Here is a 25,689-nt window from a genome sequence, read left to right on the forward strand (position 1 = left end):
CCACTTGATATTAGAACATACTATAATGGTACCTGTTATCAAACATTACAAAATTTGAATAAAAATGGATAGCTCCATCAGTGGCAGAGGATCATTCAAAGCCACGTCCCAGCATAAAAGATAACGTATTTTAATTAAGCTCAGAGGGGAGAAAATGGATTATTTAATGAAAGGTATTGGACATAACTGAATATCCACCTGGAAGAAAGTAAAACTTGCATCATGTACAAAAATTAAATTCTAAGATTAAACAACCTAAAATTTTAAATTATCACATGAAAATTTCAAGAAAACAGGAGACTTCATGTACAATCTAGGAATTCCTTCTGAACCATGACTGGTAATGCAAAGGCACTTAAAAAAAAAAAAAAGGACACGATTTTGCAGTAAAAAAGAAAAGATTTGTATGACCAAAGAAACTGTAAAGAAAGTCAGTAGAATACTTAAAATTTCTGAAAAGAAATTTTAACATGTACAAAGGATAAGAGGACAATATTCTCAGAAAAGCAAGTCCGGGCACTGACAGTCTAGTAAAAATACCTTTAAATTCACTCAGATCAATGTTAAATAATAATGAAGTACTGCTTTTTTACTTATCGGATTGGTTACAAAGACTAAATATGAATAGCTAGCAAAAAAATGTATATTATTATAGTTTTTTTTAAGAAATAAGATATCATAAATATGTTACTTTTTAGCCTGACAAATATTTTAAACCTAAAGCAGGGTTGTTTTTAATAACAGAAAACTTTCACGTTTGTAAATATTTTGGGGTGCTGGTTTTCATGCTGCTGCTGCCAAGTCTCTTCAGTCGTGTCCAATTCTGTGTGACCCCAGAGACGGCAGCCCACCAGGCTCCTCCGTCCCTGGGAATCTCCAGGCAAGAATACTGGAGTGGGTTGCCATTTCCTTCTCCAGTGCATGAAAGTGAAAAGTGAAAGTGAAGTCTCTCAGTCGTGTCCGACTCTTAGTGACCCCATGGACTGCAGCCCACCAGGCTCCTCTGTCCATGGAATTTTCCAGGCAAGAGTACTGGAGTAGGGTGCCATTGCCTTCTCCGGCTGGTTTTCATAAATGACCCTATTTATATTCATTCTTGGCAAATGGCTTGTTGTTTGGATATGGAAAGCATAGGAAGGAAGAAGCATAGTTTCCATAAATGCTAAGGCACTAATCCCTGGATATTTGAAAACAGTTTACATTTACATTCTTCATGGTCTTAAAAAAGAGTAAATAAAGATTTGAAGCAGCATATTAGAAGAGCATACACCATAGATAAGAAGACTGACCCAGAATGACCAACACTGAAGCATATTTCAGTAAAACTATTGGACTTTAAAGACAGGAAAGTCCTTTGAGAATCCAAGCAAAAAAGATGAAGCCACTTACAAGGGAGAATAAGTCAGAATACCATCAGACTTTTCAACAGGAGTAGTCTCTTCCAGAGAAAAAGAGTAACACATTTAAGATATCCAAGGATGGAGAATGTCAGCCAAGGATTTTTATATCCAGCCAAGTTGATTTCCAGGTGTAAGAGCTGTGGAGAAACCTATCCACTTGCAGTAACTCAGGGACTTTTGAGCTCTGCCTGAAAAATGTGCTAGAAAATAAGCTTCAAACAACCGAAATAACCAGAGAGACCTTAATACAAGGACTAGTGGTGAACGTTAAATATAGGTTTACTTGTAGAATTAAATCCAAGTGACAGTTGATACAGACAAAGGGATTGTATGTGGTGGCTGTAAGCTCTGTGTAGATACAATACAGCTCTCCAAAAGAAATGAACAGACAATGGGGGAGAGTATGAGCAAAATGTTCACTGTTTTCAGGAACCATCAAGGTGATGAGAATATTGTTTTTGTTATTCCAAGGCTGGTGTGTGTGTGTGTGTGTGTGTGTGAAAGAGAGAGAGATGTGGAATAAAACAAGTAAGTGATCATGTGATATTTTGATTCATCCCTGGTATCCTGAAGAAACAGGATTCTCCTGGAGGAAAAAAGACATACATATATATATTAAAAATATAGAAGGTAAAAACTGTATAGTTGTGAGTTTAAATTAGATGTATCAGTATGAACTCATAAGATACTTGCTACTGAAATATGTGTTAGGTATATATGATGCATATGTACACATACTTACACACTAGACTGACTGAACAGGTCTGGAAGCAAGAATCAACCCAGCAGAAACGATCATCAGTAGTCCTCAGATTGTAGTCTTCTGTCAGTACTTCCCGCAAAAGCAGCCAGGGTTTCTGGAGAAATGGCTGATTCTAGGTCCAGAGCAGGAAATGTAAAAGATGACCCGGAAGCATCTTGGAAGCCTGGAGCCAGATAGCAAGGAAAGTAACAGTATTTCATGTCAGAAGTATTCATGGACAGGAGGCTTCCTTTAGACAAGTAAACAGTGTTTCACGTCAGAAGTGTTCATGGGCCAGTATGAGGAGGCTTCCTTTGGTCAGAGATGTGATGATTCAATCATCCACGTGGACAGTACTAGAATGTGAACTCATAATACTTAACAACAACTAATTGGTCACCTTTGGAGGATATAACAACCCAAAGTATTGTTTTGGGATCTGATGAAGGTAGTGAGCATTTATTCTGCCTTTTCCTGCATACGCTGCCACTGGGGACCAGATAATGGATGAGGGGAAATTATGGTAAAATATTCTAGGTAGTAATGAAAAGGGATAGTTGAATTAGAATTCACCACTTTAGGGCCTTTGATGAAGGAGTGGACCTGGGCCTTTGAGTAGCAATCACTGCTGACGTCACAGAAAGAGACAGCCGAGGCACGATTGCCTTTCTTACAGAACTCACTACCACCTATGAAGAGTAAATGGAATCTGAATCTGATCAAGCCTCTACATCCAGTTTACAGGAATTTAGAAAACAACATGTTAAGCTACACCACGTGGATGCAGTCAGCAAATTCCAGACTCTGGGAAAATACAGGTCAAACAACCAGGTTTCTTCAACAAATAAAATACAAGGGGAAAAAAAGGTGAAGGGGAAGCCTGTGAATTAAGTGACTTAAAAGGAATCTTACCAGATTGGTCCGGAGTTTTTAGGGATGCATGTTTGTGAAAGCTCTGGAAAAAAGCAAAGTAGTGGTGACTGTAGAGCGAGGATTGTGATCGTTGTCACGGGGTGGGGGTGGGGCAGGGGGAGAGGGCCCATGGAGGGCTTCCAGGGTTTCTTCAAAGTTGTTTCTTGGCCTGAGTGGTGGATCCAGGGGTGTTTCCCTTATAGTAATTAAGTTATTTATTTGATTCATGTGATTTTTCTCAATGGCAATATTTTACAACCCAAAGATTAAAAAGCTGGTAAAACCTCTGCTGATTTTCATTTACTCCCTGAAAATTGAAGAGTCCATTATTTATGAAGCCAGGCAGATAAGATAATCATTAACTCCCTGCTACTTCCCACAATCCCTATGTGTATTCGAGAGATCTGGTGGAGAAATTCAGTTGCTCAGCAGTTATTTACTGAGCATCTGCTGTGTCAGACATTCTGGGTGCTGAGGATACAGCAGTCAGCCACACTTAAAAACCTTGCCCTCAGGGAGCTCACACTTGAGTAGAGAAGAGGTGCTGAACAAAGTAAAATATTTATTAGGAAATGAGAAGTGTTCTAGAGAACTGTTAACCAGGGAAGAGGGCAAGGGAGTCGTGGGGGTGGGGCGGGGGGCGGTCCAGTTTTAAACAGAGTGATTGGAGAGAGCCTTACTCAAAGTGACATTTGAATCAAAACCTGAAAGGAGATGAGGGCACAGATTGCAGATCTCCAGGGAAAGGATGTGCTGCTGCTGCTAAGTCGCTTCAGTCGTGTCCGACTCTGTGTGACCCCATAGACGGCAGCCCACCTGGCTCTGCCGTCCCTGGGATTCTCCAGGCAGGGACACTGGAGTGGGTTGCCATTTCCTTCTCCAATGCAGGAAAGTGAAAAGTGAAAGTGAAGTCTCTTCAGTCGTGCCCGACTCTTAGCGACCCCATGGACTGCAGCCCACCAGCCTCCTCTGCCCATGGGATTTTCCAGGCAAGAGTACTGGAGTAGGGTGCCATTGCCTTCAAAGGATGTGCTAGTCAGGAGGAACTGAGTGCCTAAAGGTGAGGGGGCCTAATGTGAGCTCCAGCAGCTGTGATGAAGGGACGGTCAGAAAGCCCCCACGACCGGTGACTGGACTGAGTGGGGTGGGGGTGATACAGGAACTGAGGGGTCAGATAGGTAACTGGAGCAAGAGTGTAAAGGACTGTTCCGGTCATCATGGGCACGTGGATTTTTACTTTGAGCAAGGTGGAAAACCGTTGGAGAATTTGGGGCAGAGTATTTTTGTGCTGACTTCACATGTCAGCTGGAGTCCTCTGGCTACCCTGTTGAACATTGACTATGACTGTTCAAAGCAGAAGCTGCTATGAAACAGATGAAAGAGGATGGTGATTTAGTTGAGTTAGTGAGACATGTTTTATGTTTCTGATACATTTGGATGATAAGACTAATAACTATTGGCAGATGGGTTGAATATGACTGTGAGAAAAAGCAAGGAGTCAAGGATGACTCCAGAGGTTTTGGCCCACCTGGAATGATGGAGTTGCCTCAGTCTGAGATGGCCATGACCCTAGGAAGGGAGAAAGTTAAGGTCTCATCAGATACTGAGGTGGGATATCATTGTAGCAGTTGGATATACAGGTGTGGAGTTGAAGGAAGAAATCCATTCTGGAAAATAAATCGAGGGCTGTTGGTATGGATGGTGTCTGAAGCCATGAGAATGGATGAGACAGCAGCAGCCTGAGGCCCGAGTTGCCCCTGGCAGGTGCCAAGTGGCCAGCAAGCTTCCAGGTGCCTCATGCCTGTTTCCTGAGACTCACCCAATTCCCCTGACTTTTCAGGTTTCTCTTTGATTTCCTGTTAGTATATCTGAAGCCAAATGGGTAACCATTTCTTGAATTTCAGCACAGCTAATTTAGTGGTAAATTACAAATTCAAAGTCCTAAATTCTGCTGTTTCCATGAGAAGTACTCTACGCTTGTGAGCCAGATGTACTTTTCTTGTTAAGTAGACTCTTAACACAGTATGATTAGTATGACGTAAAGAAATGGATGATGGGAAAGTTTTAATATCTTAATTCTTATTGACTTATTGCTAACTTGTTTGTTTTTTTTCCAGAAAAGCTTTGACCTGGAAATACTACGCCAAAAAAATCCTTTATTACCTACGACAACAGAAAATTTTAAATAATCTTAAGGCTTTTCTTCAACAGCCTGATGACTATGAATCGTATCTTGAAGGTGAGACTTCAGCACTGATATTGTGATAGTCAGCTAAGTTGCCCTCAAGAGCAGTGGTGGAAAGTGGCCCTGATGAAGAAGCAGTGGAGAAGGAAACTGTACTACATGGCTTCTGGAGGTTGGGATATATGGTCTGATCACAATATATGGTCTGAGCAAAATGATTGCGTTTAGAGCTAAGATCTGCTCAGAATCTTCAGCTGTCAGCTAAAGAGTGTTTTCTAAAGATGCATTGTCAGTTCAAAGTATGAAGCTGATATTTTAGCTAAGGAGGTTAATTCCCCATTTTTCTAAGTTTTAAAGTCTCATTTCCACATCAGAAACAAATGTGTCCAGTTTTGTCTCCATGCGACCTTGAGCAAATCCCTTAACCCTTCTGGTTGGAGTTTAATGAGGACAAAATGTTCCTGCACGTCAGTGAGTCTTCTCGTCCATAATGAGTAGTGAGTGGAAAGAAGTCCTGTGGACAGGCAAGATGATGGGTAGTACTTTCTGTTCCTGTCCAATTGGACAAGAACACAATGTGACTTCATTTTTTAAAAACGATTTTAAATTCCTAACATATTACCCAGACACTCCCACAGATTATGGTTATGAAATATAAGTGTGACTCTTCATTCACTTTCATTCCCTACTCCCAGTGATATACCCAGTACATTAATTTTTTTTTTTCCCTTGCTCATAGTCACGTCTCCATTCTATTCCTGGTCTCATGCAGGCCTCCCTACCTCTCCCAGCAGCAGCTTTCTAAGTAATACTTGCTTTCATGGGCATTGCCCTTTCTGGCTCCCAAGTCACCAGCATACAGTGCCGGCCCCATCTGAAACGCAGCCCCGTCTGCACTCCACGTGATACTGCCACGTGGCCAGCTGGCGTCCTTTTTAAAATTAAATCTCTGCCTGCTTTCAGTCCCCTCCTTTATTTGGTCAGGCCTGTCTCCATCACTGTCCAAAATGTGCCATTTGCTCCAGCCAGTCCAGTCTCCTCACTGGCACCCTACGCACAGATACCTGGCTTCACTTCCTCGTGCATAGTATCCCTTTTCTTTAGGATTCCATTCTAAGTCCTGCTCGCCCTCCAGGTTCATTCCAGGTTTCATTTGCATGAAGTTTCTCTGATGGCTGCAGCACTTGCAGATTTTGCTGCCTCCAACCTAACACAGCAGCAGTGGCTGGTAAACCATGTCCATCCTGTTTCCAGTGGTCACTGTATTTCTTGGTTCTTTGGCCTTATAATCAAGATATACTCCGCAGTGCCGTGTGCAGGTTCTTGTTGATAGATCTTGTTGGTTGTGCTGCTGCTGCTGCTGCTAAGTCGCTTCAGTCGTGTCTGACTTTGTGCAACCCCATAGACAGCAGCCCACCAGGCTCCCCCGTCCCTGGGATTCTCCAGGCAAGAACACTGGAGTGGGTTGCCATTTCCTTCTCCAGTGCATGAAAGTGAAAAGTGAAAGTGAAGTCGCTCAGTCATGTCCGACCTTCAGCGACCCCATGGACTGCAGCCCACCAGGCTCCTCCGTCCATGGGATTTTCCAGGCGAGAGTACTGGAGTGGGTTGCCATTGCCTTCTCCGTTGGTTGTGCTATCCAGAAGCAATTGAAGTGACTGCTTCAGTTCATTAAAATATCTTCAGTGCCCTGGAGTCTTCGCATATGTGTCCTGGAGCTGAGAGTCATCTTCTGTTTATTCCACAGTCAAGAATAACTTGATGAGCTTTATTTATGAAAACAATTACTTCTCTTTCCTCTTTATTTATAATATAAAGTAATATCATTTTTTTAAGTTCAGTCGCTCAGTCCTGTCTGACTCTTTGCGACACCATGGACTACAGCACACCAGGCTTCATTGTCGCTCACCAACTCCTGAATCTTGCTCAGACTCATGTCCATTGAGTCTGGTGACATCCAACCATCTCATCCTCTGTCATCTCCTTCTCCTCCTGCCCTCAGTCTTTCCCAGCATCAGGGTCTTTTCCACTGAGTCAGTTCTTCACATCAGATGGCCAAAGTATTGGAGCTTCAGCATCAGTCCTTCCAACAAATATTCAGGACTTATTTCCTTTAGTATTGATTGGTTTGATATTCTTGCAGTCCAAGGGACTCTTAAAAGAGTCTTCTCCAACACCTCAGTTCAAAAGCATCAATTCTTCGTCACTCAGCTTTCTTTATGGTCTAACTCTCATATCCATACATGACTACTGGAAAAACCATGGTTTTGATGGACCTGGCAGCAAAGTAATATCTCTGCTTTTTAATATGCTGTCTAGGTTGGTGATAGCTTTTTTTCCAAGGAGCAAGTATCTTTTTAATTTCATGGCTGCAGTCACCATCTGCAGTGATTATTTTAAGTAGTTGAGTGAATAGAAGTTGGCTCTAGGATTCCGGTTCTGAGTGGCAGACTAGAATCATCCAATGCCATTGATGAAGTCTAGGAAGCAGCAGTCAGATACAGCGGATCCCAGAGCCATGCAGCAAAAACCTTGTCACGTGGCTGATGGGGGAACTCAGTCCTGAGGAGGCCCAGGAACCAGGCCTGGGCTGGTGGAAACACCAGAAATGGGGTCCTGGTCACTTGATACCCTGGTCACTTGGGGATCAAGTTGGGAATCGGGGTCCTGAGCTGGTTTGAGAACACCTTGTGGATTTTAAGGGACTCCACAACTTCCCAAGTGAAAATATCCTGTGACAAAAAAGCAAGTTAGCTCTTCGATTCTAGGGTTAAAAAGTGACCTGAGGCAGTAAAGTAGTGATTTTTGACAGACAGTGTCTCTGGTGTGCTCTGTACAACTTTTTAACTGTGGGTTTCTTGAGTGTAACTGTTTAATTTCAAACTCCGGTTATCTCCAAAGTCCATTTACTGGCTCACCTTTCAGGGGAATAGTTAGTGGAAATGGCATATCTGACATTGTGGACTTTCAACGATTTTTTTTTTCAAGTCAAAATGTTGTTGTATACTATTGAGTTCTCAGAGTTGTTGGATTTTGAATTATAATTAAGAGGGGGAGAGAAGTAGCCTGAAAAGAGCTCCGTTATGGTATTTATCTCTCTTGGCAGTAGACCGTGGATATATGTGTCAGAGTAAGTCCTTGACCTCTGAGAGAGTTTTGGTATATTAATAATGAAATGTCAGCTCCTTGGTTGTAAGCATGTTGCCCCTTCTCAGTGGATTAGGAGCCAGGCCTGACATCCAGGATAGGAACCACCTGAGGAGTATGGCCCCAGGAGTCTGGGACGAATGACCACTGTTAAGAAAAGGCAAAGGTAAGAACTTATCCATGATTCTTGTTTGTTTCAGGCGCGGTGTATATTGACCAGTACTGCAACCCTCTCTCTGACATCAGTCTCAAGGACATCCAGGCTCAGATTGACAGCATCGTGGAGCTTGTTTGCAAAACCCTCCGGGGCATAAACAGTCGCCACCCCAGCTTGGCCTTCAAGGCAGGTGTGGAATTGCTTTGGATCCAGCTGTATTTGTAAAAGAAAAACCTAGAGTGATTGGTTAGTTTGGAAAATTCTGCAGTGCATTCCTATTATGTCCCCGCAAAGCGATAGATAACACAACCCGCATGATGTCAGAGGCTTCAAACACAGTCTCTTTTCCACCCAGCATTGGCGACACCTGATGAGCCTTCCTAGGATGTTGCCAGTGTCTCACGTCGGGTTGTTGGGGACACTCGTCACGGCGTTATTTGTGCTTGTGTCCTCAGAGTAGGTCTCGGTGTTTCAGGCGAATCCTCCATGATCATGGAAATAGAGCTCCAGAGTCAGGTGCTGGATGCCATGAACCACGTTCTATATGACCAGCTGAAGTTCAAGGGGAACCGAATGGATTACTACAACGCCTTGAACTTATATATGCACCAGGTAAATGTGGGGGTGAGAGAAAATACCGTTACAATGTAGGTAGGTGGAGCTTATCTCTGATGAATCGTACAGTGTTTGAGGGCAAGTACTAGATTTTGTTGGTCTGCCAATGCCTGGTGAAACTCATTTTTTGCCTCTCCTATGAGGGTATTGCTGTGGATTTTATCTTATTCATCACAGAGCACCCTCTTGTCTGAAAACCCTTGAAGTAAATTCCTGGCTAGAAATAGGTACTCCTCTGACTCAGTGTGGTCAGATCGCTTCTTGTGAACAGTAAACAGTGAAACTAAGCAGGTCTCCCTTTTTGCACTGGCCTCCAGGAAGACTGGAAGAAGTAAGTGACAGACTGCGTCATTGATGCTTATTTTTTGTTTTCTCCCTACCTGTCTCTGTTTTTATATCTGTTCTGTTGCTCTGAGACCTGTATTTTCTTTTGTCATGTCTTACACACTTTTCTTTGAAATACCCTTAAGTTCTTCCTAGAAAAAGGAGGGCCTAACCATAGGTCTATAGACTTCTGCTGTGAAGGCCAGACTGACTTCTCTCGACCTGGCTCCTCAAGCCAAATGCCCTCTGTCCTAACTGCTCAGTTCTGCCCTAGTCATGTGAAGGAAAACGCAAACCATCCAGAAACAAAGGAGTGTGGCTATGTCCCCATAAAACTTTGTATGTGGACCAGGACATGTGAATTTCATATAGTTTTCACATTTTATGAAATGGTGTTTGGTCGACTTATTGTAAACATTAAAAAAACGCTAAAATTCTTATGCAGGCAATCCAAAAACAGCTGGTTGGTCTGATGTGGACTGTAGTCCACAGAGCCCTGATCTAAATAAATAAAGTACTCATCCATTTAAGTCTGAAAACCTATCCTCGCACCTGCTGCACAGTGGGCGCCGACTGGGAAGGCGTGTGGAAGAGGCGAGAAGGTGTAATTCATCTGTGTGAAGCTAAAGCCTGCTTTCTTCTTTAGGTGTTAATCCGCAGAACAGGAATCCCCATCAGCATGTCACTGCTCTACCTGACCATTGCCCGGCAGTTGGGGGTCCCACTGGAGCCTGTCAACTTCCCCAGCCACTTCTTACTAAGGTGGTGCCAAGGTGCAGAAGGGTGAGCCATCTCCGACCCCATGTGATTGTCCTGTGCTGAGAGAAGTGTAACAGCAGAAGTTATCAAGGGGACCAGGGTGGTGAGAGAGCTGGTTTGCTCTTGATTGTATCCAAGTCCATAATCTGCTCAGGGGAGAAGGGCAGTGTGCATTCTTCTACCTTGTTTCTCCCAACGGGAGTGTGAATCTCCAGTTATCTCAAAGAAAACAGTTTACTTTTGAAGGACTAACAGTTCAGGGTCTTGTATGAATCTCAAAGTCTCTTTGTTCAAAGCAAATCAGTGACAAAGAATTCTTAAGATATTTCTTTCCAGTCTTCCATAGAACCTCCCACAGAAGGGAGGTGGGGGTGGAGTGGGGGAGGTAGAGGGAACTGGGCTGGGGAGAGGGAACTGGGAGGCCAGGTTCTTCATTTGCAAAAGCCAATACGCATGTTCTCAGCAGGGGAGCTCCTTCAGGCAAGGTTAGTGGCTGCTTTGCAGACCAGGTTAAAGAGTTCTGTTTTGTTCTCTCTCTTTTTTTAAAACCTGGTATCCTATTGGACAGAAAGCTCCTTTACAGCAGTAGTCAAGCTTTTCTGAAAACAGATCGTCAAATGGGCAGAGATGCCCTCTCTTTAAAAGTGCCCTTTAGAGGGAAAAGAAACAAAGTTATTTGATTACATCCTGTTATTTGAGACTACTTCCTGATGACTGTGGTGGTACCCTTTGCTGAAGTGATGAGCAGAATGAAAGAAAGTAGCGGAGCTTTGAGGTTTGACTGTGTTCAGACCTCAGCTTCCTCTGGGCTTGTTTCTTCCTCTCTGAAATGGGGCTGATGTTTTTCATACAGTGCTTTGGAGGGTTCAGTGAGAGAACCCAAGTGCTTTACACGTGGTGGAATTCTGATGCTGGTCTCTGTGTTTCCACCTCTGGGTTTGGGAAATAAAACACCTCCTTGGTATTCTTCTCCATTCTTTTCTCCCTCCTCTCCTTTATAGAGGTTAGTTTGAAAGTACTTGTTATTTCCATATTCTATGACATGTGTGTGTTTCCTTAAATAAGAAGGACAAGCTTCCTTTGTTTCCCAAATATAATCTGTTTCTTAAGATGTATTGGATAGTTTCTCTGTGGGAGAGTAGGTGCCCATTTTCCATTATTTTAAATGAAAAGAAAAAAATGCTTTTTCAGCCCATTCCCTCTCCCTGAGTAACTCAACCAATTTCCCCAAATATCTAAAACATCCTTAAATGTCTGTATTATTTAATGGTCCACCAGGGACTTCTGCATGATACAGAGCATTTAAAACACCAGTTACCATGTTATTGACCGCAGTAACCTATTGCTGGGCACGTTTGTGTGTGCCAGCAGGATCGTGTCTCCTTGTTTAGGCTCCAGTGAATGTACACCGCGTTGCAGACGAACAGTGAAGTGGTTTGTTAGCACCCCAAACACCTGGCAGACACTGAGGCTGGGGAACGTCTGGCCTGTGGGGGTGTGCACGCCTGCTGGGCTCTTGGCCTCCATGTCTGCACCGAGACCATAGTGCTTGCTGACTGTGACCATATCTTGAGTCTTAAAGACTAGGAGGCTGAGACCCTCGTGGAGTCCTTCAAAATCGCCCTGGCTCCTCTAAGCCTGAAGCCCACGAGCAGCTTTACAGTCCGTGGTCAGGCCCCTTGAAGCTCTAGTGTGGCAGCTGGCCCCAGAGCTTCTCTGGACTCACGGATTCACGTGAGGAGATGGTGTGTGTGTCCCTGCTCCATCTTTAATGTCCTTCAAAGGATTTTACTCTTTTCTATAGCCAGCTCTTTGACATCTTAGTTATTCCGGGGCACCTTCACTTTTTTGTTGCTATTGAAAATGGTCATTGTTTAAATGGCACTTTATGTGTTGGTGGTGTACAGGGGCATGGCTGACACTTAAATCTGGGTTGATTGCTTGGCCCCTCTGCTGCATCAGTTATTAGTGATGATATTTGTTAGGTCTTTCAGCCTTTCTGTGCAGATAATCATATTGTCTGAATCATGACATTGTGTCTCTTCTTTTTTTTCCCCCAACTGTTATATGTTTGTGTCTCTTTCGCTTACTCTGCTGGCTAGGTCCTCTTGAACACAGGGAATAGAAACAGTGATAGCAGGCACTCTGCCTTGGGTGTGACTTTACAATTTCACCTCAGACATGATGTTCGGGAGCAGTACCTTTCACTGAGATGATCAAAACTACCTTCTAAAATTGTAATTTTCTCAGAGTTTTACTAATAGGATTTTTATCCCCTCAAATTTCTTTTCTGTGTCTACAGATAGAATCATATGGTTTTGCTCTTGTAGTCTGCATGTGCTGAAGTTTTTTAGCATTCAACCCTCATTTCATTCTTAGGGAACATCTTAACTCTGTCATACAGATTTTGATCATACATCATTGTATTTGATTTGGTCATATTGTATTTAGAATCGTTGCCCATAAATTTGTGTGCATTTGTGTGATTCTCCTAGACTAAAAAGGGATTGAGGAGCATTCCTTATTTCTGGAACATTTATATATGTCTTGCTAAAGCTGGGCTATTGATATGACTCAAGGAAGAAATCTGACAGCTTTCTAGCAGCCCAAGAGAAAGTCTCTTGCATGATTTGCAGTCGGCATAAGATCAAAGTGAAATAGTTGCTCAAAGGAGAAAACACAGCTTTCCCTGAGAGTCCCACCCCAGCCCTTCAGGAATCCTCCTCGGGAAAATGCCATGTAGTTAGAGATACTGCAGTAAGAATTTGCCTCCTAGGACCGCCTCCCTGCCTAGCTCTGGTGTTGCCGGCCACCCCCCACCCCCGACCCCACCCCGCCACCTCGTGTGAGAGCTGGGTTCGTGCAAAGCAGTTCCAAGGGAGGAGCGGGCGTGGAGGCCAGGGACAGCTCTCCGTGATGCGGGGCAGGTTCTCACCTGAGCTGCCTGAGGGTGTCTGCAGAGCTGAGGCCAGAACCCTTGTGGCTCCAGACTCCTCTAACTTTCATCACAGCCTCGAGGGGCCCAGGCTCCACACATAGTAACTGCTACTCTGTGGAATTTATTGACTGCCTCAGGCATTCCAGAAATACCTCTCAACTGGATATTGAATAGATCTACCTGGCAGTGAGTTTTAGGGTTACTGTCTCTCAAAACCTATATTAAATGGCACAAATCAGTGCTGTTTCTTAAATAACAGTATATCGCCATCTTACTCCATTAGAGTATGTATAAAGGTCAGCTTTCAGACTTTGGACAAGGCCTTGATATTTTCAGCAGAAATGCAACTGTGTTAACATTCTGTCTCTGAGCTGTTTATTAGGGGGTTTTGACTGGTTCAGCTCCAGCCTGAGTGACAACTCACTACATTGCTGCTCTTTGGGCAGGACGACCCTGGACATCTTCGACTACATCTACATAGATGCTTTTGGGAAAGGCAAGCAGCTGACAGTGAAAGAGTGTGAATACCTGATCGGCCAGCACGTGACTGCAGCACTGTACGGGGTGGTGAACGTGAAGAAGGTGTTGCAGCGAATGGTGGGAAACCTGTTAAGTCTGGGGAAGCGGTAAGGTTTGCTCGGTTTTCCAGTTCTTTTGTAGCGTGTGCGTCTTTGGAGGCGCAGATCGCCTTACAGAGAGTTTTGTTTCACGAGCCTGCCTGCCGTACGGAGGAGCTCTGGATGCTGCGCAGCACCCTTGGGCCACAGGGGAGGAACCGGTTCCCATGACATAATACTGTCCAGACTTGGATGTGCTCAGTGACCTTTCCTCGAGGTCTTTGCAATGGACTTGGACAAGGGCTCTTTTATAAAAGCTGAAAGCATTCTCCAGTAACAAAAACATTTTAGACTGGCGATTGGAAGAACTGATGCTGATGCAGAAGCTCCAGTACTTTGGCCACCTGGTGCAAAGAGCTGACTCATTGGAAAAGACTGATGATGGGAAAGATTGAGGGCAGGAGAAGGGGCAGCAGAGGATGAGATGATTAGATGGCATCACCAACTCAGTGGACATGAGTTTTGAGCAAACTTTGGGAGATGAAGGATAGGAAAACCTGACGTTCTGCAGTCTGTGGGGTTGCAAAGAGTCAGACACGACTTAGTGACTGAACAACAATACCAATCACTTAGTTAAGGGAACCGGAGAAGGTGATGGCAACCCACTCCAGTACTCTTGCCTGGAAAACCCCATGGATAGAGGAGCCTGATAGGCTGCAGTCCATTGTGTCGCGAAGAGTTGGATGTGACTGAGCGACTTCACTTTCGCTTTTCACTTTCATGCATTGGAGAAGGAAATGGCAACCCTGGATCCAGTGTTCTTGCCTGGAGAATCCCAGGGACGGAGGAGCCTGGTGGGCTGCCATCTATGGGGTCGCACAGATTCGGACACAACTGAAGCAGTCGACTTAGCAGCAGCAGTTAAGGAAACAAGCAAAAATATGAAACAGGCTTCTGAGTCCAAAGAAAATTGTCTTTCAGGGAAAAAAATGTATACATTGGAGTCATAGTTTTCTGCCTAATGGTAGAATTTTTTTAAAAATAGACTTTAGTCTTCTTAAAAAAAAAATCAGTTTTAGGGGGACTTCCCATAAAGTCCACTTTTCTAAAGTGGTCCAGTGGTTAAGACTACACCTCCCAATGCAGGTCCCTGGTCAGGGAGTGAAGATCCCATATGCCACACAGCCAAAAACACTAAAACATTAAAAAAAAAGAAGAAGAAGAAGAAGCAATATTGTAACAAATTCAGTAAAGACTTTAAAAATGGTCTGCATCAAAAAAAAAAAAAAAAGCAGTTTTAGGTTCACAGCAAAACCTGAGCAAAAAGTCCAGAATATTTCCCCCCTGCCTCCAGACACGCACAGCCTCCCTCACGTCAGCATCCCCTCCAGAGGCATTTGTTACCATTGATGAGCCTACCGTCCTTTACATCAGGCTTTGCTCTAGGTGGTGTCCAGTCTGTGGATTTTGACAAATGTGTGGTGACACCTGCCCACCACTGTAGCATCATCCAGAATGGTTTCACTGTCCTGAAGGACCTCCGTGCACCACCTATTCAGAATCCACTTCTAATTGATGTACGGTGCTGTTGAGGTGACTTCCAAGGAAAGCACTTTTACGATTTTAAATTAGTGGGGTACGAAATTTCTGTCTCTTCCTTCTTTTTATTAAGAGCACTGTAACTTTGCTAAACAGAGAGGAAGTATCAGAATCAGGGAACGTGTGGGATTTGTGTCTCATTCGTTTTGAAACCTGGTCTTTGAAAAAGCAGGCCCTAACTCGGAAGCCAGTAGGCTAAAATGAAGTTTTCTTCCTCATAGGGAGGGCATCGACCAGTCCTACCAGCTCCTGAGGGACTCTCTGGACCTGTACTTGGCGATGTACCCCGACCAGGTGCAGCTGCTCCTCCTCCAAGCCAGGCTTTACTTCCACCTGGGCATCTGGCCAGAGAAGGTAATTATTTTATCTTGATGCTCTCCCCTTGCCATAGAGAGGGAAATCTTAATTGAAAGGCCACACTGACCGGTTTATCCTTGGATTAACCTGGGGGATAAACACAGATTTATTCAAAGTGTCACAGTTTTGACCCATCGACTGAATTTTTTGTCTCCTTTTATTTTCCTGAAAATTGGCTATCCTGCCAGGAGTTGCCCATTCTCTTTGTGATCAGCACCTTAAACTCCCAGAACTACAAGGCCTCTGCCCTACCGCTCACCCACTGGTGGCCCAAAGATGTCTTTTCCCCCAAGTCCCCCTTCTCAAGGGGGAGCAGAAGTTTGAAATGTTCATCCTTCAGCTGTGCTGTTAGAGACTAAACCGACCTGGAGATGTAGGAAAAGGAGATCTCAGATTTGCTCAGGTCTAGCTGCTGGGTGCAAGAAGGATGGTGCACACCTTTGGAAGCTGTTGGGTTTTGATACCATTCCATGTGGATCTTGCAGGCTGGTGACGCCCCCTTTGGCCAGCAGAAAGCCCTGTCAGCGCTTCCTGACCATGTTTGAGGTCAGCCCTGCTCCTGGCAAGCTGTGGGTGCAGCCCATGTGGCTTCCAGCCGCACTGCATGTGCTGGGGCAGCTGCTCACTCCTGTCCTGCCCTTGCATGTCCTGAGAATATGTTCATAGTCCACTTTGTTTGGACAGCCTGGTGAGAGAATTGACCTCTGAGCTCTCTCAGGACCAACATCAAGAAATCGTCAGCCCTGTCACTGGAGAGTGGGGAAGCCTTCTCTAAGAAAGGAAATAGTCTCAGTGACTCAGCGCAGCTTAGATCTATGGCGTCTCGTCTATTCACAGCATCACACATCTGCCGGAGTTCTGGGAAAGGACGCGGCAATAGGAAGTCCTGGGCTCCTGTCTTAAGGTGTTGCCTCCAGCCCAGACAGCACCGTCTTCCCAGGACCCCCATGGGACCCAGTAGAGGAAAATGAGACTCCCCCCAAGTCACCACCTGCCTCTCAGCACCTTGTTGTCCAGAAATGAACAGTTGATTTTTATCTTTTTACTTTATTTTTGATACCAGTATATACATAACTAATTCCTGTCACTTTTTACTGTATGTTGGTTAAGGAATTTCATGATAGTTTGTGAGACTCAGAGATGCTTTCAAAGTGTGGTTCCTCCCAAGTAGATTCTGTACTGAAAACACAGCTCAGCCTTAGGAGGAGAGGGGTCGATGTCCCCTCTGTGAGGAGTGCCTGCTGAAGCGCTGGCGTCCTTCCTTTTAATGCTGGGCTCCGTTTAGGGCTCCTCTACCATTTCCAGGGAGTTTCCTCGGCCTCCTCCTCAGATGGCCAAGATTGCCTTCCTGCCAAGCAGACGTCACTGGAGCAAGTTCCAAAAACTGTCTCACACAGAACATTTTTCTCTGTGACGTGGGCTGCCGGGACCCCCCCCCCACTGACCCCTCCCCTCCGCATCTGAGATCAGGAGGGGAAAGTGGCCATTTCCCTTCCCACAGCTCACCTTCCCAGCTCCGTGAACTGTACTCCAGCTGCAGCAAGAAAGGAGGGCTAGGCCCCCAGTAAGGAAGACCCCCAGGGGTGCAGAGCAATTAGAAGAGGGTCTGCTCCAGAGGAGGGTTTGAGGTGCCCCTGGAAGGCCCGGGAAAGGATTTCAGAGCAAGGAGTAGGTTCCTCCAGGGCTGGGGGGGACGACGACAGCTAGAGAGCTCAGGCTGCATGCCTCCAACACCTGCCAGCCCCTCGGGGTGGATACAAGCTTTTTTGCCCTTTTGTAAATAATGAAACAGGCATTGAGAGAAGTTTAGTGACCTGTCAGGGATTCCTACAGGAGCTGATGGCACCAGGCATTCAGATTCCAAGCCCACCCACACACTTCACCCCTGTGGACCGGGTCAGGCGAGATGGTCTCTAAAGAAGCCAACAGATGGGCACTTACCACTTCTGCTGCCAAATCGGCATCCTTGTGATCCAGTTATTCCTGCCTCCATTCTCCACATTTCAGTGGAAAAGAAGCCCCTCGGTTTCCCAAGGCGCACACCCCCAGGCTCTGGGTCTAGCCTGCTGCCTGTCCAGGGACTGCTAAGTCTTTTGTTTCTTTTCCTGGATCTGCAGGTCCCTGTCTCTACTTCTGTTGTCAGCATTAAACACACTCAGGTCTCTCTTCATCTTTGAAAAAAGAAAAGACAAAGCCTCCCATGGCAGCCCTCTGCTTTGCCCCGTGGCTCCACCTTATCTGCTCCCCGCCTGGCCAGGGTCCTAGGGCCGACCTCCCCCTCGCCTCCTCCGGCTGCTCAGAACCCAGGGCTCTGTTCCCACCCCTCCTCCACGTGAACTGGAAGTCCGTGACCCCTCTTGTTAAAACTTTTCTCCTTGTTGCCAAATGCAGTGGATACTTGTCTTTCCTTATCTCTCTTGATCATGGAGGCCACTTCCCCACCACTCAGAACGCTCTGTTCTTTTGACTCTAGTTCCTGTCCTCCTGCTCTCCGTTAAAGGCTCCACAGCGCAGGGTGGGGGGAGCAGTTTCTAGACTTCCTTCTGCTGTTCCCCTCGGCGATCATACCTGCTGTCCAGTCCTCCGCTCCCCTCTGTAGGCCGATGGCTCCTGAATCCCTGCCTGGACCCTGGGCTCCACACCAGCAGGCGTCCACCACACATCTGCCGGCAGCTGTGTCCCCTCTGTGACCACATAGGCTGCCTGCGCGGTCTCCTTCCTTCTCTTAGACCCCTTGAACGCATTTTAAGCACTGGAGTCAGAGTAACCGTAACCATATGTCACTCATGTCCCTTCCCTGCTCGGGACCCTCCGAGTGGCTCCCTCCTTGGCTGCAAGGTCAGGCTCCCACTCTCTGCCGAGGCCTGCCGGGTTCTTGGTGGCCCGGCTCCACCAGGCTGTGCTTTCTCACGTCCACTCTGCACTGCCCGGGCTGCGTTGTCCTCCCACCCCCGTGCTCTTGGTTCCTCCTCTGCACACGCTGAAGCTCTGCCTGGAGCTTCCTTCCTGTCCCTCAGCTCTGTGGCTCACGCCTGCTGAGACAAAATGTCAGCTTAGCTCTCGCCTCTGAACCCCCTCCGAGCTCTCCACGCTGTGCCTTGTGCTCGCCCTTCCACATGCTCGTGCAGGGTGTCTGGAGCTGCCTGTTTCCCCAAGCTTCCCCACTAGACGGTGCTCTTTAAGGACCGGGACCATCTGTTTTGTTCTTTTTTTTTTTTTTTTTGTCCCGGGTCTTTCTTACAGCACACGAGACCTCCAGTCTTTGTTGTGGCAGGAGGGATCTTTAGTTGCAGCATGTGAACTCTTAACTGGGACGTGTGGGATCTAGGCCTCTGACCAGGTGTCAACAGAAGCCCCCTGCATTGGCAGCACAGAGTCTTAAGCCCCTGGACCACCAGGGACGTCCTTGTTTTGTTCCTTACTGTAGCTATTCCCCTGGCTCTCAACACAATTCCTCCCACCCAGTAGGTACTCACAGAAGTTTTATTTGAATGAATAAGAAATGACGGAATTCGTTAGCCTGGACATTAGCTGGAGATGTCGTGGTGGCCCACCGGCAGCAAAGGCCTTCGGGACGCCCTGGGCACGTCTTACGGCACCTTCTCCATTTCTGGCCTCCCCCGTCACCCCATCATCCCCCCTCCCACCAAAGGAAGGACGTAATCATCCCTGAACCTTATCTCCTCCTCTGACACTCTGAGTTCAAGACTTCCTTTGTGCTTTGAAGATTCCAAGTTAACATTTCTTTCACTTATCTGGTAGGAAGGGGCTGCCAGGAAGGAGAGGAAGCCTGTGTCTACAGAAAACTTGTCGGAAGTAATTAGTTGGAACTGCAGAGGGGAACACAAGGAGCCTACTGTGAAACCCGATGCTTTTAGCTACAAGGCGCAACTGTTGCTAGTGCCCCTGCGTGACGAGGCCACTGCGGGGGTGGCAGGTGGATGGCTGGGCTCCGAGCTGGCTCTGCTACTGGGGGTTGTGCTATTCTGTCCACCTGATCCGTGTTTGAGAATTTTCCTAACAGTTAATTACAATCCTCTTCTTTCTGGTTTGGTGTGAAGGCGACTGCTGCAGCCCCAGGTCCACGTTTTCACTGCATGTTTCCATAACCCTGTGACCTCAGGCACCTTGCTTAACTTCTCTAAGCCTGGTTCAAAAGACCTGTGACAGGCTTGGCACAGTGAACCAGCAGGAGAAGAATATTCAGGAAATGCTGAGATCCTGCAAATTTCATTCTGGAAGACAAGATTGGGTTTTAAAATAATACCTTGCGTTGCAGAAAACTGCAGTTTTCACAGCACTTATACAGGCTCACGGTGTGTCAGGAAATAGGGGAGTTTTTAATCATTATTTGATAAGTAGATTAATTCAAAGACAAAAGCAGTTGAGTTTGGCAGATTTGGGGCCAGAATCCCGCGTCAATAAATAGGAAGAGATCCTTTTCTAAAACAGAAACACGTCAGAGACCCTCATCTGACAGCTGAGACAGTAGGCGCTTGGTAATTGCTCACGTGAGTCAGCTTTCCTTGAACTTGTATTTTTCCATAGCGGCACTGGGTGCCGTAAAGAGAATAGAACCTCAGGTTCAGGCAGTTCTGCTCCACCAGCTCGTCACGTAACTTCCGAGGAGAGGGCTTTCTCCCTGTTCTGAACACTAAAGTCCACTGAGGGTTAACGTGCTTGGCATGACAGTAGGCTCTCCGAGCCCTGGACCTACACGTCTTTCTTCTTACGTAGAGCATCATAAACGCGCTGTGCTGACGCACGTCCATCTCCCCTTGCCCTCTCTGTGACCCCTCCCCTCTCCTGCAGCCCCGAGGCCACTCTGCACTCAGCCTTTCCATCTTGATTGAAGCAACTTCGCATTTCACTTTCCAGTTCATGAGCAGCAGGTTGAAAAGGTTTCCTTTCTGTGTATAAGACGTCGAGTCCCCACTTCCCAGGAATGTGCGGACCTGTTAGGCTTCACCCAGCCCCAGTGCACTCACGGACGGCAGCCCTGGCCTCCCCGTCCCGTGTGGGCTCCAGTGCCTTGTGTATCTAAATAGAGTTCCTCCCACTCAGACTGGTTGGACTCAGATGCCAGGGTCAGCCCCCAGCACATGAAGCGACTCTGGGTGTACTTGGCACCAGTGGGGACAGACCCCCATGGGTCACAGAGACGCAGGCTATTAGCCCAGCCCACCTTGCCGTCTTTCATCAGGTTATGCAGGTTTAAATCTATCGCCAGGAAACCGAAAAGGCCTAAATGAAAATATTATCTCCTAGTCTTTCTGTCTTGTCTTGAAGGTGCTTGACATCCTCCAGCACATCCAGACCCTAGACCCGGGGCAGCACGGGGCGGTGGGTTACCTGGTGCAGCACACACTGGAGCACATTGAGCGGAAAAAGGAGGAGGTGGGGGTGGAGGTCAAGCTTCGCTCCCACGAGAAGCACAGGGACGTCTGCTACTCCATTGGGCTCATTATGAAGCACAAGAGGTGAGTGCTCTTGGCGCCTGCTCCCACCCCGCGTGGCTGCCGAGGACACAGCGCCATGAGCGGCGGGGACCTGACCCGGTGCAGCAGAGACCAAGGCCCATCACAGCAAGGACCGAAGACCAAACCGTGTATCTAACCTTTTTGTTTGTTAAGAAGCACCTGGCTTTCCTAACTGGGAGCTCTTCTAACAATTGTAGCGTCCCATCTCTGGGGAGTGGAAGCCCTGCCGGCCGGATGCTTCCCCTTCTTGTCAGCCTCTCTGTCCCGCCGTCTCACTCTCCTTGGATCTGAGTTCGGTAGGGACTTACCCAGTGGGTCCTATGGCTGGTGGATGAGGCACAGTTAACCTGCCCCCCAGAGCACCTGTGCTGATTCGCATCCCGCCAGCAGGCCAGGCGCTGAGGCTTGAGCCTCGCCACCTTGTGGCAGTGCCAGCCCTTGAACAGTGTGCTTCTGTAGTAAGTGGCAAATGGCATTTCGTGCGGTTTTAATTTTCATTTTCCTGGTTGCCACGCAGATCGAGGTTCTTTTCCTGTGTTAACTGGCCTTTTAAGTTTCCTTTGATTAAGTGCCTCTTCGGGCATTTTGCGTGTTTTTCAATTGAGTTGTTAGTCTTACTGATTTGCAGTTTCTTTATTCTGTGTATTAGTCTCTATGGGCGGATAAATTGCAAATGTCTCCTCAGTTTTTGGCTAGGATTTTCCATTCTTTTACTGGATTCTTTTTTTTTTTTTTTTTTTTTCAACTTTGTTGTGAGATTTTCAAGTGTATGTGAGAGTAGAGAGAGGAGTGTAATGAACCAAGTGATGTTCCCGTGTCCAGCTTCAAAGGCTATCATTATGAGGTCAGTCTACATTTCCCCTCCACCCCCTGACTCTCCCCCTCCCCCTGGAGCAAATACCAGAGGTCATTTCATCTGTAGCTATTTTAGTAGCACTAAAAAGGTAAGAGCTCTTTCTTTTCAAAAGAGTGTTTACCATTCCATTGTCATAACTCAGAAAAAAATCAACAGTTTGTTAACCTCATCAAAAATCTAGTGAGACTTCAGTGTTTCCCCAATTATACTACTCTCTGAGCAAACTCTGGAAGACAGTGAAGGACAGGGAAACCTGGCTTGCTGCAGTCTGTGGGGTCACAAAGAGTCGGACTAACAGCAGCAGCAACAAGATGGAGTGAGCTTGTCAATAAGAGGGGCTCATAAAGAGGTCAGGAGTGAAATTGACTCAGCGTAGAGTGAAGGCGGGTGGATCTGTAAGAACCCGAGCCTCGGAGAAGCCAAGCCATCGCCTCTGTTCTGCTCTCCCGCGACAGGAAGCTGACGTGTGGCTGCTCTTGTGTTGATCAGGTACGGCTATAACTGTGTCATCTACGGCTGGGACCCCACCTGTATGATGGGACACGAGTGGATCCGAAACATGAACGTCCACAGCCTGCCTCACGGCCACCATCAGCCCTTTTACAACGTCCTGGTGGAGGATGGGTCCTGTCGATACGCCGCCCAGGGTGAGTGGCGGGCTCTGTCTGTACCTCAGGCACACGTCTGAGCACTCGGATGCTGCGGGCAGAGGTGGTCGGTTTGAGAGTCAGCAGTTGTCACACGGCCATCAACCTTATCAGGGCTGATAGTCAGCTAAACGTAGGTGGGTATGTATTTTTGCGGCCATATCAACAGGTTGGGGTCTTCCCCCCTAGTCACCACCACACCCCTGTTCCAAGCTGTTGCCCATTTCTGTTCTGATTGGTCATTGCCTCTACCAGTCCTAGTTCCTGAAAGTCCTGTTTGTTAGCCACTGCCTTTGGCTCACTCCAGGCAAGGAGGGTCAGTTTTTGCCCTGCTCATACTGCCTACCTGAACTAGAGGGCACGGAATGGGCTCTGTTGGGGGAGCCGCCCTGGCACCCTGAAACTGGCAGCCAGTTAAGTTGTGCTTGGGAGAGCTACACCCCCAGTGGCCATCGTGGGAACTGCAGGTCACAGCTCTAGCTCTGAGAGCAGCTGGGAGTCAGCAGGTAGGTGCTCCCTAGGTGTTAGGGGCCACTGCCAGCCCGACAGATGCTCACCCAGGGCCCTCGTTGTCTTAGTCCTCTCCGTTTAATGGGATGAATTTATTGAATGCCTGCCTGTCAAGGCATCCACATTGTTCATTTTTTCATAAAAACATGAATGCTTTGCAGTGTTGCTCTGTGACAGCAGCCTTCTGATGTGTATTAACTTCTCTGAGAACTCTAAATCGCTCTCATCGTCATCGTCATGTGCATTTGATACACTAGGAAAGTGAAGCACGTAGAGATGTGTAAATTTTACAGAGTACGAACACAGACAGCTTGGCAAAGAGCCTTCACCCTAACCTTCATGCTGAACCTTTTTGCGTCTCACCTAAAACATAAGGCTTGACCTAAGTCAGTATTATGTTCTGGTAAATCCAGTAATAGAAATGTTGGATGTATAAAAATCTCAGAAGTGCCAACAAGACTAGAAAAGGGCTCATGTTAATTACTATTAATTCATCAGAATATGAGAGAGGATCTTATAAAAGAGAACTTCCCTTTATTGAGACCAGAGGTCACCTAACCTCCATCAGCACAAGGGGAGTTATGAGAGGGGTTGGCGTGTACTCCATGTCAGACGGAGATACTGACTGATTTTATTTAATGTAAGAAGCTGTGTCAGAAAAAAATCCTACAAATTTTAGCAATCAAGTTATTTGGGAATTGCTGAATGATTCGTGGACGGTTTGCACCCCCACCGATCACTCTGCGCATTTCACACTGCACGTCTCAGAGCGCGTCACGAGAACAGAGGAGACTGTCAGCTCTGGGGGCCAGTGTCTGCGCCCGCACCTTATCCAGTCGTTGCCCATTACGTGGGGTTGATATGAAGACTTGTAGTATCTCATATTTGGGTGTCTAGAAACAGCCATATTAACTTTAAAACGGGCTTTTTAGAGTACGTAAAGCTGGGTATTTGGTTTCAAGGTGTCCTGAATTTGTCCAGTGTCCCTACGATTCAGGAATGCATCCTAATTGTATCTGAGGCCAGCATGCGCTGTAAAGGTTCACTGCAAGAATACTGGAATGACATTGTTTTATAAATGTAGTATCTGCTTATCAGTTTCACACTCTAAAACTGAGATTGAAGGATCATGGGTAAAGGTAGCAAATAGCCCTTTTTAAGTTTTAAATGCTGGGACTTAGGAAATTCTTAGGACTGAGCATGGGTATCACCCTGTGATGGCTGCTAGTGGTTTGTCGGCCCGAGGTCCGCATTTCCCCAGCACGTGTGTGCCCGGGGGTGCTGGGCTCTGGGGTTCAGCGCTGAAGAAGAGCTCTGTTGTAGCCCCCGGAGGCCGGCCCGCCCTGCCCTGGGGGGCCCTCTCCTCAGGGTTCTTCCCAGGCCTGGCCTTCACTCCTATGGCCTCCTTAATGGTTGTGTTTGGTTTTTATGTCTCTATTCTCTCTTGGTAAAGAACAGTTCTTCAATCCTCATCTTTTCCCCGCTTTTCACAAGACTTTGACTTTTTTGAAAAGTCTGGACCAGTTGGCTTATGAATTGTCTTAACAGTCTGGATTTGTCTCACTGTTTCTTTGTATTATCATCTGTAAACCAGAAGTTAGTCTCAGGTTGTATTAGATGGAGTCAGGGTTTTTGGCTGGCAAGCTTGCTCTCGGGTGCTGTGTGGTTCACGTTGCGTCTCGTCCAGAGGCCGTGGGGTTCCATGTCCACTATCAGGGAGGCGGGGTTTGGTCACTTGGCCAAGACAGCAACACCCTGTAAGGGATAGTGTTCCATCTGCAGTTAACAAGAAATCCATGAGGTCAAACTGTGACCCAATCCTGGGTATAACCTGTTCCCCAGTGATGACCTTTGTCCTTACGTTTGTTTTAGCTCCTGTTGGCTCTTCCTGCCTAAATCATGATATGAAAGTTGCAAAATGGTGATTTTCTGCTGCGAGTGTACCCTCTAGTTCCGTGAAGCAGAGCTTTGCCCCCTCTCACTTTCCTCTCCACCACCACCTCTCTCTCCTCTCCTTTCCCTTGCTGGCTGTCTCTCTCTCCTTCCCGCCTCCTCCCAAGGATTGCTGGATTTTTTGTTTAGTCAATGTGTTATAATGATTTGGAACAATTTTATGCTCAGGTTAGCCCACATTTAGCCAGGGAGTGATCTTGAGAAACAACGTTTTAAAAGGACTTATTTAAATATATTTTTGAACATTTATGGGCTAATACGTTTGCATTAAATTATTTTTAAACTTTCATCTTCTAAATTTTCAGCCTTTGGCTGCATTGATCCTAGTAATCTGGGAAGAGCCCATTAATGAATGCCCTTCTCTTCACTCTCCACAGAAGAGTGAGTTATGAGCCAAGTATGTGTGTGCCATCCTCAAATAGTTTAGCCAGCAGCATTAAGATATGTTTTCCATCAGTATTTTAGCAGGCTCTGCAGCATTTTGCGTGTTTGTGATTTTCCTACCACTAGGGGGCGTGCTTTAGTATTTTTCTGATAGCAGGAACTGTCTC

At 46.5% G+C, this 25,689-nt stretch overlaps 1 protein-coding gene and 1 long non-coding RNA gene across 6 annotated transcripts in view; one reads left to right on the forward strand and one right to left on the reverse strand.

Moving 5' to 3' along the window:
• FBXO21 (F-box protein 21) overlaps positions 1 to 25,689 on the forward strand; it is a 39,094-nt gene that overhangs the window by 5,257 nt on the left and 8,148 nt on the right. The window contains exons 4-12 of one of the 5 annotated variants that reach the window (XM_024977469.2): positions 5,172 to 5,293; positions 8,587 to 8,733; positions 9,019 to 9,155; positions 10,129 to 10,265; positions 13,626 to 13,805; positions 15,557 to 15,689; positions 20,961 to 21,172; positions 21,930 to 22,016; positions 22,518 to 22,675. In XM_024977469.2, coding sequence (XP_024833237.1) covers positions 5,172 to 5,293; positions 8,587 to 8,733; positions 9,019 to 9,155; positions 10,129 to 10,265; positions 13,626 to 13,805; positions 15,557 to 15,689; positions 20,961 to 21,172; positions 21,930 to 22,016; positions 22,518 to 22,675 — 1,313 coding nt within the window. 5 annotated transcript variants of the gene reach the window in all.
• LOC132342621 (uncharacterized) lies at positions 13,532 to 19,772 on the reverse strand. The gene is made up of 2 exons (XR_009491078.1): positions 18,261 to 19,772; positions 13,532 to 17,863 (listed from the first exon to the last, which is right to left on the reverse strand). It is a non-coding gene; the product is annotated as an uncharacterized lncRNA (long non-coding RNA).

The sequence above is a fragment of the Bos taurus genome, chromosome 17 (assembly GCF_002263795.3).
Source record: "Bos taurus isolate L1 Dominette 01449 registration number 42190680 breed Hereford chromosome 17, ARS-UCD2.0, whole genome shotgun sequence".
Lineage (NCBI taxonomy): Eukaryota > Metazoa > Chordata > Mammalia > Artiodactyla > Bovidae > Bos > Bos taurus.